The sequence below is a fragment of the Falco peregrinus genome, chromosome 6, assembly GCF_023634155.1.
Source record: "Falco peregrinus isolate bFalPer1 chromosome 6, bFalPer1.pri, whole genome shotgun sequence".
In the NCBI taxonomy this organism is placed as follows: Eukaryota; Metazoa; Chordata; class Aves; order Falconiformes; family Falconidae; genus Falco; species Falco peregrinus.
The window spans coordinates 56,077,374-56,091,865 of NC_073726.1; the positions used below are offsets into that span (position 1 = coordinate 56,077,374).

Consider the following 14,492-nt stretch of genomic DNA (forward strand, 5'->3'; position numbering starts at 1 on the left):
ATAACTTGCTACAGCTGTAGCTTGTTGAAGTTTCACATCAAAATTTCACCTATAAAAGGGAAAAATGCTGTATTTTACAATGCACAGAAAACCCTAAACATGAGCAGAACATCTTGCCTTTTAATGATTTTTTTTTTTCAGTTTTTCATTTTTTGGTTTGCTTGTACGTGAACAGTTAATTCAGGTTGTTGAGGTTTTAAATTTGGAATATCAGAAGTCAGGTAACTTTTTAATTGTAGATGTGTTCTGGAAGTTAGCGTCCACTTCTATAGAAGTATTAGCTCCTCTTATTTAACGATTATGGTAACTGTTAATCCTGTTCCAAAGGTGGAAAGGCAGTATAACATCTAAACTGCATATAATAGAAATACTGTACAAATATTCAGCTTTATATAAACTTTAGTAAATCCTTTTTTTTTTCTTTACAGAAAGAAACATACTTAGTCCTTTAGCTTGTGCTAAAAAAAAAAAGCAAGAAAGCTGAATTTTGCTTTTGTTACAGATTATTTCAAACAGCAGTACTTGTTTAGTGTTAGGAAACTTCACAGCTGAATTGAAAGCTTATGTTTTGAGTTGTTGATGAAAGTTGAAATATGACACTTGTGGGAAGTACCACAGTTGCTCCAGCTGAGCTCCACTCAAGCAGTTAACTGATGTAATGACCTAAATGGCTGTTAAAATTTAGTTTACAGAAAAAAACAGAACTCTTTTTGGAGAATGAGCTTAAACTTCACTTGCTAAAGACTGGGTGTTTCTAAGGCACTTGAGTTGTTTGTTTTAATGAAGCATTGTATAGGAAAGATTCTTGCTTGTTTTCCATTCTTCCATCTTCAAAAGTATGCGTTTTATGTATAGCAGTTATCAAGGCATAAATTGATGAGCCATGTAAGGACAATTCTGCAAAGCCACCATCAGATGAAAGATCTTAGTTGTGTAAATAGACCTGACAGTTCTTTTTTCCTATGAGGAATCAGTTTTTTCCACAAGGCATGGTAGCCTCATGGGAAAAGAACTCTAAAGTGACTATTTTAATATGAGAAACATGTTTGTGAGCCAAAGTCAAAGGTGCTATTAGTCTTTGGAGGCAGAGAAAACACAGGACAACTGCTTAATTCACTGTGATGCCAAAGTTGTGAGAGTGTAGTTTGAGTTGTACCTGAAGTTACCAATCAAGTACAGTACACAAGACCACATAACCTGTTTGAAACGTCTACTGTGAAATTACTCTGGTTTACCAAGCCTGTAACTGTGCGTTCAGGGTGTTTTTCTTCAGCGTAGATACACATGTGGACTTCAGAAGGCGGTTTGCAAGGGTGGGAGAGAATGGCCTCTGTTTTCAAGGTAGAAATCATATTGCACTCCTGAAAAAATACTGATTTTTTGCTGCTTCTGTTGGGACACTAGAAAAGCATGGGTGCTGCACATTATGTCAGAAAAGGAAAGGTTACCAGCTGGCATGCTTGAATCCGGGTTGAAGTTCAGTAGTGGTTTTGATTCAATATTTAACATCGTATTAATTCAGTGGTTGTAATTAACATAGACTAAAAACGCACCTGCATGTTAAACGCTGCACCGTTCTTGCGGCCGTGCACCCCGTGTGCACTGCACTCGTGTGTTTGTGCTTTTGTGCAGCTCCAGCTTTTAAACTGAAAACCCGTAACACATTTCTTACGTCATTTACCAGCAATTTGGAAAATGTTGATGCCGCTCGCCTGGGCCGTGGGCCCCTGTGCGTGTGTTTGTGTCCTGGCCAACCTGCCGATGGCCTCGTGGGGTTTGTTGCTGGGCGGAATTTAAGGGGCTGCTGTGTGATTGGCTGCCGTGCAGCTGCTCCTTCCAGCCAATCGGAGGCGGGGCTCGAGTCCGCGCTCCCGCAGCGCCGAGGCGAGGGCTGCGGCCCGGCACGTCCCGCGGGGAGAGGAGGGTGCGGGGTCTCGGCGGGCTCCCCTTCGGGCGCGCTCGCGAAATTACAGGGCACTGCTGCAGGGAAGAATGCTGCTTGTTTGTTAAACCGCAAACATCAATAATGGATATTAAACACGGGGGGGAAATAGAAGCTAAAGTTTTGGATCTTTTTCTTTTAAATTACAGTGGACCTTGTTTTGCTGTTATGTGCGCTGCATGAAATAGGACAGGATGGTGGTGTAATTTTTTCTTAGAAAATGGCATGTTCGTCTTAGCTTTGTTCAGCCAACACTAACATAATTCTAGTCTAAAAGGAAAAATCACTCAGGTGTGCTAGAAGAAATATAATTTGCACTTATCATATGTTCTGCTTATTAAATTTTAAAATAAAGGTATATTTGTATGTGGATCTCAGTGGGCTGGTGGTTTGCGTCTTGCATTAGTGGTAGGAAAATTATTAGCACATTATTTCCACGCATATTCTGTAAGAATAGATCACAAATGGAGGGTTTTTTTCAATTTGAAAACAGTTTTTAAATTTTTGACAATTTATATCGACATTTTTATAGAGGACTTCAACTGAAAAGTGCTTTTTATGAATCACTACTTAAAAGGTAGGTTCTGTTCACCACTTTCATTCTCTGGGACTGTCCATCTAGAACAAAATACTCCTGACCATTTGCTGTCGCACTTCCTTGATTTGGCTATGCTACATTATAAGCAGACATGCATATTGAAGCAGTGTTTTTCATGATTCAAGGCTTTACTTCCTTCATGTAGTTAGTGTGCTTTGGCAAACGTGTCATGCTTGCGCTTTTGGTTAGCACTGCGTGCACTTCAGGAACCCTGCACCAATGCTGTTCTAGACCAGTGGTATTATGCAAACCCCATTGTGCGCTATTGTTTAGATTGCAACTACTCCCTCCCCCGCTTCCGCTCCCCCGCCGTTTCCGTGATCTTTTCTTTGTCTGCTGCCTGTTACCGGGCAGGATTCAGGCAGCTGCTTGCTGATTGGCTAACATTTCCAGAGGCTCTTGGGTTGCTCATATGAGCACACGGTTATAGGCTAATCCGTAGCAGCTAAACTAATACCTTCCCTTGTAGTTTCACAGCAGTGATCTCTCTACAGACTAATAATATTAATAAATAAATAAATAAAAAATAGCGGGAATACTTTTTAATTTGCTAAGAGAGGAGTCCTTTGCATATTCCTAGCTACACTGGGTACATTTTGGTTTTACCATGTAGAACACATTTGGTCAAGGGAAAGAAATCTCCAGGTATTACTGGAGGGAGGTGCCTATTGATGTGTTTGTGCCTCTCCTGCTGAAGTATCTATGACTTTCAAGCTTTAAATGAAAAAGGGAATTTTCCTAAATTATATCTAAACAAATACAATTTGTGTGGTGGTCATTCAAAAAATGATTATTCAAAGCAAAAAAAGCAACCAAAAACCTACCAGCTACACACTTAACTCTACATACTGGAGTAATTTTATCTGTTCCATACAAATGCCTTTCTTTGAAATAAAAATGCCCTTCTTTGAAATAAAAATGCCCCTCATTGGCTTGATGCCTGGACCACTCACTTCCTCCTTGTGACTTGGTCACATGATGAGTAAAAACTGAAAACACCCAAGCATCAGATGAGGGAAGTGCATAGCAAATGTAGTTAAACATTGTTTTAATTGTTAAGTGTAAAGGGAGATTACCAACATACATTCATTTAGCACAGTACTAATTTTAAATGTTTTATTTGTGCAAGACTGAACTCGCGAAACCGGCTCTGGAGTTGGTCTCTGAAGGGCAACTTCCTTACCCCTTTGAAAGACTGGAAGGCAGTATTTATCAGATGGCTGCTGATTGGCTTGCACCGGTATGACCAAACCTGTCTGGACTGGTTACCGATTTATTTGTTTCTTTTACTCTGATCTCACTTGAGATCTGTTACTGGCTGCAGTGTGCTCCCTTGTGGGTATGGGCTGGAAACACTTTAAGGCTGTCTGCAGTGATACATGATATTTAGCTGTTAACCGGTGTTTGGTATTCATGTTTTAATTTTATCTGTGCTTGTAATTTTGTCACTTATGGTAGCTTTTATTGGATATTGTTTGGTTGCAGGAGATTGTGGGATTGAGCTGAAAATATGCATGAGTTACTCAAATAACCATCTAACAATGGAATTTTATGAGAAGCCTTTTTTCCATATAGGTTCACTGTTGAACTGTATCAGAGCTTTGTTCTTAAACTAGATTTTGGATAATATCCTAAGATACAAAGTAAATGTAATTTTGGAATATATTAAAAATTCAAGCTTATTCATTCAGTATTTTAAGAAAAAAAGTAAGGATGCATCAATATAAAGGTATTCTGATGTTTGATTTTTTTTTAAGACTCTTGGCAAATTTAAGAAGGAAGTGCCCTTCATTGTGCTCTGTATTTATGATATTTTATGTTAAAAATATGAATGAAAGACTGCCTAGATAATTAAGGAAACTAGAGCAGAAAATACTTGTTTATAAAGTTATATTTTGTGATTACTCAAGTGATGCAACTATTAGTTTAATTTTAAGTTGTCTGAATATTTTATTAATCTATTAGTGTATCTTCAGGTCATAGGAAAACAGGATTGTGAATTTTGTAATATAAGAACTTTTACATTCTGGGTAATGCTTATAAAAGAAAGCATTGCAGTCCAGGACATCAAACTACTTGTCTGTCTTAATTTTGATACAAAGGCCCTGTATCTTTGTAGAGTATTAACAGAAGACTGGTCAGCTATTATGAGATCTTTCAATTGTTCATCATTAGTCGAGCCTGGAATTTTCTGGTTTTTTTTCCAAATTGGCTCTACATCTGTAACAGCATGCATGTTGCTTGTAGGGGATTACATGCATGGAATGCAAATTGGATGATTAGTACTGTTACATGACAGTCTGATATATGCGTTTATAGTGACATGAAAAAACATGCTTTACATTCCAGGTTCTTGGGAAGAAGGAAGGGATGTGCTTTCAAAAACTGCATGCACATTTCTGAAATACTAGAGGTTTTTTATATGCTGCTTCTAACTTCAGGACTAGAATTACTGTGCTAACTGTATTATCTTCTGGAGGAATATGAAGACAAGAAGATGTAGCATGTAGATAGCTCTGGAAGGTTGTTAACAGCTCACCCTGGAGTTTGTATTTCAACTGACTGTAAATGGTTATGTGATGAGAGTATTTTCTGAAAACAAATAGGTGTTTCAAATCAGTGTTTCTGTAGGTGTTATATTTTGCTCCTACTAGTGGCAATGCAGTAACAGGCAATCCTGCTCAGAAAATGTAGTTCAGACTAATTCATTTTGTATTGGTATTACTGAGAGTCTGTAAATAGAGCTGATACAACCTTTTGTTCATCTGTTCCTGAGGTGTGAATTGAAGTGTTATTTAAGCACCATCAGTTACTGGAGTAGAAGGATTCAGAACTGAAGTGGAAGGGAATCTCAATGTTATGTTAAAAGGAAATGCAAAACGAGTAGAAAACCGACCGTTTTTAAAAAAAATCATGTTTATTTCTATTTTGCTCATATTTTTATCCGTTTATGTTAACTAAGTGTATAAGAAGCCTTTTGTAAAATACAGTATGTCATGATTGTAAGGTATAGAGTTGTCTTGGTAGTTGAATACATATTGTACCTTAGAATACAAATTCATATCTTACTGTATAAAATTTTAGTTGGGCAACGCATAAATATTAAATAATGTCCTTCGTAAACAAACTGTTCCAAGTAAGCTAGGAAGGATCCAGCAGAGAACTACCAGAATGATAGGAGGCTAAAGCACATGACTTACAATGAGATGCTGAGGAAGCTTGACAAGTTTAATCTGAAGAGAAGGCTAAAGGGTAATTTTAGGGCTGCCTAAATAAAACTTGCAGGCAAGGTTAGTTACAAAGAGGGTGGAGTCATTAGAGACAGTGGAGTATCTGTTTTGTGAATTTTATGGCTTGGTTATACAACCCATTGCTGATCTAAGCTATGTTGGTGATAGTTCTGCTTTTTTATATATTAAAAAAAAAAACAACAAGAAAATATATCCCATCTGAAAAGACAGTGTGGTTTATTAATTAATTTCTCAGCTCTGTGAATGAAAGTAGGTTGGGGAAAGATGCAAAATTAACTGTATTAAATATTTAAAATGCATCCTTTGTGTAATAATTCTGCTATATCAGTGATATAAACATTTGCTTATCTGGTGCTTGTGGAAAAAATAAAATTCATATAGAGATAACTGCCTCATTCATTTTCTTTATTTTTTCTACTTGCCGTAATAACTTTTAACTACTATTACCTAAGTGACTTTTTGCATGTTTTGTCAAACTTAAGGCGTAACTTATGGTGTAGTAGCTTCAGTAGAGTTAAATTCGTTAGCATCAGCTGATTCAAGATCATAGTTGCTGAGTTTCATTTAGGATATACTCAGTTCCTTAACTGCTTTCCGCTTCTGAACAATATTACCATATCTAATTCTTTAAAACTGGGTCCGAAAACAAGACCACATGGGGAAAAAATATAGTTAAAGAATCCCTATGGATTTCTTGGTTTTGGTGAATGGAAACAAATAAGATTTTTGTTTTATTTCAACAGAATTATTTTAACTTCCTAGGTGATGCGTGATTTAAGTCTGTTCATTTGATAAAGTAAATTGTCACACATAATTTTTCTTAATTTTTTAATATATTATTTATCTTATTTTTCTTGATATTTGCCTGGGTGGATGGAATAAATAAAATTACATGGAGGGCAAAAACGTCATTTTTCCTTGAAAAAGGAAATTGTTCTGAAGGGAGGTACAAAATCATAGTTTATAGGAGCACAACTGATCTAGTGAAATATTATTGCAAATTGAATGAAAATGCTCTGAAATTCCAAGTTTAGTTAACCATTGTATTAATATGGAGGATGAAGGTCTATTTTATCTATACAGGAGAACAAAAGTATCTTAATGACACATGCAGAAATTCTTTCAATATATTGACGTTTTCTTAAAAGTTACTTGATATAAAAATCTTTTTATGTACCTCCGTTGTTAATTCTATTTGGAACATGAAATTACATGGTTTTATGAAGATAAAATAAATGTAAACTGGTGGACTAAGAATATTTTGTACTTTTTTACAAGAAGAGTGGCTGCTGGCTCTTACATTAGTATAATTTCTGTTTCTAGCTAGAAAAAACTCATTACGGCGCTTTGCTATAATAATACAAGATGCCTGGTCTAAAATGTGTAGTTGGAATATTACTACATTATGTTATAGTATAATCTCAGTGGTCTTTACATACATGTGTTTGTGCAGCATACATAGAAACTTGTATTTGTTTTTCCTGAGGACACACAAAATTTAAGTCTGTTGTGGGATGTTTGTAGGTACAGTTAAACCAGTTTCCTTGAAAACATGCTAAATGCTACTACAGTCTTTTTTAGGAACACTGTAATACGATAATAAAATGTTACCTTGACAATTTTTTCTGTACTTTGTTTTTAAGGGTCAAGATGGATAGCGCAGATGAACCTCAGAAAAAAGTCTTCAAAGCACGAAAAACAATGAGAGTAAGCGATCGACAACAACTTGAAGCTGTCTATAAGGTTAAGGAGGAGCTGTTGAAGACAACTGAAGTTAAACTGGTAAATGGCAAGCATGAGAATGGAGATTCTGATTTAAATTCCCCTTTAAGCAATACAGACTGTATGGAGGACAAGAGGGAAGTTAATGGCCTAGTGGACTTGTGTGTTAATTCTGAAGAAGGAAAAACAACTTATGATGAAAACAGTGAAGCCAAAAGCCCTGAAAGTAGGGCGGGGAACATAGTTAATGACATGGAACTCAAACCTCTAACACTGTCGGCAGAGAAGTCTGCACTGTCTCCTGAGCAAGATAAAGATACTGATACTGCTTTAGCTTGTGAGGCTGAAACTGGAGTGCTTGCTAGCAATAAAGATAACTTCCATGAAGAAAATACAAAAGATCATTTGGACCAAAGAGAGAGTGACAGCCCATCAGAAGGTGGAAGTAAATCAATCTGTGTTACTAGTGACCCTTCTGAAGAGAAGGGAGAAACATATGATGTAACTGTTAATTCCAATTCATCTGGTGAGGAGAAGAGGACAGAAGTAACTGTTGAAGATGCTGTTGGAGAAGAAGCCATCTCTAGCAGTATTGAAGCTGACCAGGAACCAAAGGACAAACACGACGGCACTGCTGATCTTTCAGAAACCACTGTTCAGAAGACAGTAGATGAGCCAAGTGAAGGTATCTTGGACAATGCTGACTCTATGGAAACAGATGAAATTATTCCAATTTTGGAAAAACTAGCCCCTGCTGAAGACGAACTGAGCTGTTTTTCTAAAAGTTCTCTGCTTCCAGTGGATGACACAGTCCCAGATTTAGAAGAGAAAATGGACAACAGTTTGGGTTCACCATCCAAGCAGGAAAGCAATGAAAGTCTGCCAAAAGAGGCTTTCTTGGTACTGTCTGATGAAGAGGAACCCTGTGATGAGAAGGAGGAATGTGCTGAAGCAATACTACCAAACAAGTCAAGTCTTCCAGGTAAGAATTTTCTAAATGGGTAGTTTTGATTCAAGTCTGGGACTTTGTTCATTTCTTGGAATGACAGACCTGTGACTTTTTTTTAAATCAAAAAGGCAGTCTTACCCACCAATTCTGTGTTACATAGTCTTGCAGTTTTTAAGGATGGAATTTGAGGCCCAGAAAGAAATGAAAGTAACGCCAAAAAAAAGTCATCTTCAAGATCTGGTTTGTTTTGGGGTGGTTCTTCTTTCATACTCTGCAGACTGGGGTGGGGTGGCGGATGGAAGAATAGGAAAGAAGAATAATTGCCAGACATGGAACAGAAAGATTTGTGGGAAGAAAAGTGTCTTCATTTACTGTTCTTGAGGGGAAGAAAGAATTTCAGCTTTCTTTAACATGTAAATAAATAGTAAGAATGAAAACATGCTGATAATCCAGGCATGCCACAAGTCCCATTTGTTTCAAATTTCTCTTTGCCAAAAGACAGTATTGGAAAGGTTTAATGAATAACGCAAGTCATGTATAGTTTTCATGTCATATAGCTTTTATTCATTTAACTCATAGTAGTTTTTCTCCAACTTTCATCTGGTCACTATGCAAGCTGGTTAATGTTTGAAAGCCTTAAATGTAGGAAGCTGGTAAGCTGGTACTTCAGTCTCTTAATGTAATTATCAGAAGAAATTTTTTTTTGGTGTTAAACAGAATGGATGTCTTCTACATTATCGTCATACAGTTTTGTAAGCATTTTTTTTTTACATAGAGCACTCATTGTCATACTTATATATATTATGTATATATACAACTACATGTATTTCTGAAAAATAAACCAGGTGAATAATTTACAGATAAGTTGATGCTGTTCTTCTATCTGTAATTAAGAAAGCTGACGTTTCAATGATCTTGGGGTTTGTTTCTCCCCACCCCACCCACCCCCCTAGTTTTTTATGATAATGATGACCATGCTACCCCAAATGTGTTTACACATGCTTGACTGGGTGGGAATTTCATAGGTTAAACAAGATCTAGGTGTCTTTCAGTCTCTGGGATGTTAGTAACTATAGTTTCTCAACTCTTGTTTAACTAATCATGAAACTATTTCACTAATTTGTGATGGCATTCTGAGTCTTCAGTCTCTAAACAGCTAGAGAAAGAGAGAGATAAGAATGTGTCTACTAAGCCATGTTCTGACTCTTCTGTCTTTTCTGGTATTTACTTTTAAATTTATGCCAGTTAACCAGGAAAAGGGTAGGTTCCATGGTTCCTTCTAAGGATCTTATTTAGGTGTCAGGTGTTGCATTGAGATTGCAAAAGTAATACCATTGTTGTGTAATTAAAGTTTTCCAGAATTTATCTGGATTTGGAGGGTGGCAGGGAGAAAGAACATTGTATGTACACGTGTCAAAATCGGAGTGTATTATGAATTCCTTTTATAAAATGTACATTACAAACAAATTGATGATCCTTGTTCTTAGGGCAGTTTTAAGGGTTCTTTAATTGGACGTGAATGAAAAGCACGAAAGGTTGCTTTTTTCATCTTGCCCAATAAGGAAAACACAGTGTGGGTACAGAGGAATTTTTATTCCGGTACAAAAAGACCAAAATGAATATTAAACGTTGGACTATAGTTGCAGAAGTCTAAAATTGTGTCCGGTGATATTTTTTTTTTCTGATTTTCAGTTCTGGTGATGGGAAAAATTCCTTTAACTTATTGTTTTATTTATTGGCTATAACAGTTTGACTTTTACAGTTGCATGGCTGTAACTGAGACTGTTCAAGAAAACTGGCCACTATGAAATATATTCCGTACTTATCCAGTAGTTACCTGTTAATTTCTGCATTCTAAGTTTCATAAAGCTTGCCCATTAAGTTGCGGAGGATGGAATTGTAAGTTTTTCTGAATAGTACATTCTGTGTGAAATAATTAAAGCAAATCTTTTGGGACCCATTTTGTACTAAATTTAACATGGTATGAATACAAAAATTTTGCAGTCCTTTCACCAATTTTAATCTTTCAATAACAAAGATAATAGCAAAGTGGTTGCAGGGGCAGGAAACAATTATATGAGAAAACAGGTAGAGTTGCCTTAGAAGATAAAGGTTAACTTTTAACTTTTAGAAAGAGTTTGAGAGAACTAAATCTGTGGAGGCTGCATGGAGATCATTTGAAGGTGCTGTATTGGAGGGAGGCACAGGTGCAAGCTGTTCGATTTAAAAGTACAGTTTTCAAAAAGCCCAGATAAAAACTGGCATGGTTACCAATGATGTAAAGCATGACACTAGAAGACTTTCTTCAAATGATCAGATCAATAGAATCTTTTTCTCAAATAGAATTACTAAATATAACATCTATGTTGGCACTTAAGATTTTTGTAATGAAAGATCATGCATTAGAAAATCTTGGAACTCTTTGGGTAAGTAAACAAGCACATGCAAGGAAGACCTGATTGATGTATTTGAATTTTTTTGGATATCCAAACACAAGTGATTTCTTATGAAGAACTTTTGGAAACTGGACTGTCTTCAGGTAAGTTGGAAAGTCCTTGTGAAGGAAATGATCATTTGAAGAATGGAAATCTACATTGATCTGTTCCAGAGGCTACACTGTCCAACAGAAGTAATAATTTACCTAAAATGAAGGGTGACTAGCAAGGTGACAGTTTGCTGATAGTGCTATGGTACTGATGGTACTATGAAGAACTGTAAAAGAGTCTTAAAATGCTGAATGACTGAGGTATAAAAATGGCAGATGAAGCTCATTGTCGTTAACTACAAAGTGGTACAGATGAGTATGAAAATGTTCATAACGACAGAACTGACTTACTATTCAAGAACAGTTTTCCATTATAATAGGTATTTTTGTGAAAACATTCATACAGTAGCAGTTGAAGAAACCAAATAAAGAATGCTGGAAATAAATTAAGAAATTGAGGAAAACTTCACTTATGGGACAGCAAGCTCTTAAGTGTTTTGTATAATTCTGTTTCTTTCCCCCTGCTTATATTAAAGAAGACGTCACAGAACTGGAAAAGGTACATGAAAGAGTAACAGGGAAGATGATGGAATTGCATTGTAATTTTAATTCAACCCTCTGATGGTCTTTATTCCAACCTCCTACTCAAAGCAGGTCCAGTTATATCGGGTGGCTCGGGAACCTTGGCAGTTTACTTCTGTGCATCTCCAAGGATGGATATACCAAAGCTGCTTCTTGGGTAGCCTAATATTTAACTAAACGCAATAGTGGAAAACTTCCTTCTGAATTGGAATCTTCTGTGTTCCAACTTGGTCCATTGCCTCCTGTCCTGTTGCTGTGCACTATAAAGGGTCTCTGCCCTCCCATTATGTAATGGAAGGCAGTGATACAATCTCCAGTTAAGTCTTCACTTGCTAAGGCTGAGTAAAGCCAGTTCTGTCATCTGCTCCTCATATAGCATGTACTCCATCCCCTTGACCTTTCTGGTGACCCTTTTACTGGACTTGTGGTGTTGCCAGTGCCTTTCTAGGACTGGGGATGCAAAAACTGGACATAGTGCTCCATATGTGCATTTTTCAAGTGCTGAACAAAGGAGAACCATTTCCCTTATCCTGCTGGACGCATTTCTTGTTAATACGGCCTGAAATACTATTGAACTTACTTCGTATTGCCAGCTAATGTTCAAATTGTCTTCCACCAGGAGTCGAGGCCCTGTTCTACAAAGCTACATTCTAGTCAATCGCCAGCCTGTCCTGTTGCATAGGGTTATTCTATCCCAGATGTAGGAACTTCACATTTGCACTTGCCACACTTTGCATTAGACCATTTTTCCAGCCTGCCAGTGTGCTTCTGTATAGCAGCTATGCACTGCAGAATATTTACTGCCACCCCTCAGTTTGTATCTACAAACTTTTCAAGTGTGATCTCCTGCCCACAGGTTCAGGTCATTAGTAAATATGGTAAACTGTGTGAGCCCAGTATGGATCCCTGAAGACTACCTCGAGTGCCAAGTCACCAGGTAGAATATATACTATTAATGCCAGTTATTTAAGACCATTGTAAAAAGCTATTAGATCTGTCAGGCATGATCTGCTGTTACTAAATCCAAGCTAACTACTCCTGGTCACCCTCCTCTCCTTTGTGTGCTTGGCAGTGTCTTCCTGTGAGTCTTTGGAGTTTTTTTCATAACCTCCCCCAGATGCCAGGTGAGACCAACCAGACTGTAGTTTCCCTGACTTACCCTCCTTGACTGTCTTGAAGATGACTCTGACATTTCCCTTTTTCAAGTCATTGGGAGCTTCCCTTGGTTGCCATGAAGATGGTAGAGAGAGGCCTCACAATGCCAGCAACCTCCCTCCCTCCCTCAACATGCTTGGGTACATCTCATCTGTTCCTGTGGAATTCTTTATACCCACCTGGTTCAAGTGTGCCCTAGCTTTATCTGCTTGACTGTGGATAGCACTTCTGCAGACTGCCAGGGCCTCCCTCTGCTCTCGGGCACTTAGGAGGGAAGCTTGCCAGTGAAAAATGGAGACTTCAGAAAAATTGAATACTTCAGTATTTTCAGTGTCCTCAGTCATTAGGTTGCCTGCCCCAATGAGCAGTGGCCCCACAATTTTCCTTAGCCTTCCTTTTGCTGCCATTGTAGTTACAGAAGTCCTCCTTGCCCTCGATATCCCTCACTAGCCTCAATCCCTGTTGAGCTTTGGCTTTTCTTACTCCATTCCTGCACAACTGGACAATATCCCTATATTCCTCTTACTTCCTTCTCCTGTGTAATTTTTCTTTACATAAGAGCTCTCTCAGGCGGTCCCTGTTCACCCATACTGGCTCTACATTCTGCACATGGAAATGAACTGCTGTCATGCTTCAAGGAAGCTGTCGTTGAAGAACAGCCGGGTCTCCTGGGTCTGTTTGCTTTCCAGGGCAGCTCCCTTTGGGATACTAGCAAGTAGGTCCTGAACAAGGTGAAATCTGCTGTGCTGAGGGCAAGGACTATAATTATATTTGTCCTGCTGACCTATTGCAGATTAATTCCACACTCCTCATGGTTGCTGCAGGTGAACCAACTCTTGACCTTCATGTCCCAGACCACTTCTTCCTTGTTTGTGGATAACACACCCAACAGAGCATCCCCCCTAGTTGACTCATCAATTGCCTGTTTCAAGAACTTTTTTTGGCATACTCCAGAAACCACTTGGATTCTGCCCAGTCATATAGTCCTTCCAGTTAAAGTACCCTGAGTCAATCCTAAAGCTTGTGATTAAGATTGCTGTATTGACTTTCTCTCCTTAATTCTAAGTAGTCTGTAGTACCTTACACAACAGCCTGTGTTGCTTTGCCACCTTTCCTTGCCCACAAGCGCTCAACTGGCTCATCACCTGTCCCATGGCAAAGCTCTGGGTACACCTCTCCATAAAGCACAACCCCTCTTCACCTTTCCACCCTGCCTTTCCTGAAAAGGCTGTGTTCATCTGGTGCAACACTGAAGTAATTTTGGCTATCCCACCATGTGTCTCTAATCCAAATGAAGATAGAATTTTGCAGTTGTATGGACTAGTAATTCTTCTTGTTTCTTTTGCTGCATTCATTTGTTTACATATATTTGAGATGGAGCCCTGTGTCACAGTGCTTTCACAGAGGACAAGCAAGTACCTTCCCTGTCATGCTGTTCCCCATGTGTTTCCTCAGTGTATCCCATACCTCAATTTCAGGTTATGACAACCATTCCCTACCATACCTAGTTTCAGGTCTTCCTCATTAGGTTAGCAAGTCTGCTTGCAGAACTCTTGTTCAGCTTTGTCAGATGGATTCAGTCCCTACTCAGTAATTCTTGATCATCAGAGATTACCACAGTGGAAGGTGTGAAAACCTTGCCTGCAACATCTGTCATTCAGCCAGGCGTTCATATTCTGGGTGTATGCACTCTTACTAGAACTTTTTTGTGTGTGTCCCAGTTCATTGGGAGGATTGGTGATTTGGGCCCTTATGCCCTTCACCTGTTTCTGCAGAGATCCATTGTCACTCTTGGTATGCTTAGAATT

General features: G+C 38.1%; 1 protein-coding gene across 10 annotated transcripts in view; it reads left to right on the plus strand.

The window, feature by feature from the left end:
- Positions 1 to 14,492, plus strand: part of ATF7IP (activating transcription factor 7 interacting protein) — a 114,034-nt gene that overhangs the window by 50,594 nt on the left and 48,948 nt on the right. For 9 of the 10 annotated variants that reach the window (XM_055807770.1, XM_055807766.1, XM_055807768.1 and 6 more), the window contains exon 2: positions 7,435 to 8,495. In XM_055807770.1, the coding sequence (XP_055663745.1) occupies positions 7,442 to 8,495 (1,054 nt within the window). In that variant the 5' untranslated portion in view covers positions 7,435 to 7,441. Of the gene's footprint in view, positions 1 to 3,503; positions 3,781 to 7,434; positions 8,496 to 14,492 lie in introns of those variants that run through there. The other variant, XM_027786697.2, reaches the window with a different exon arrangement.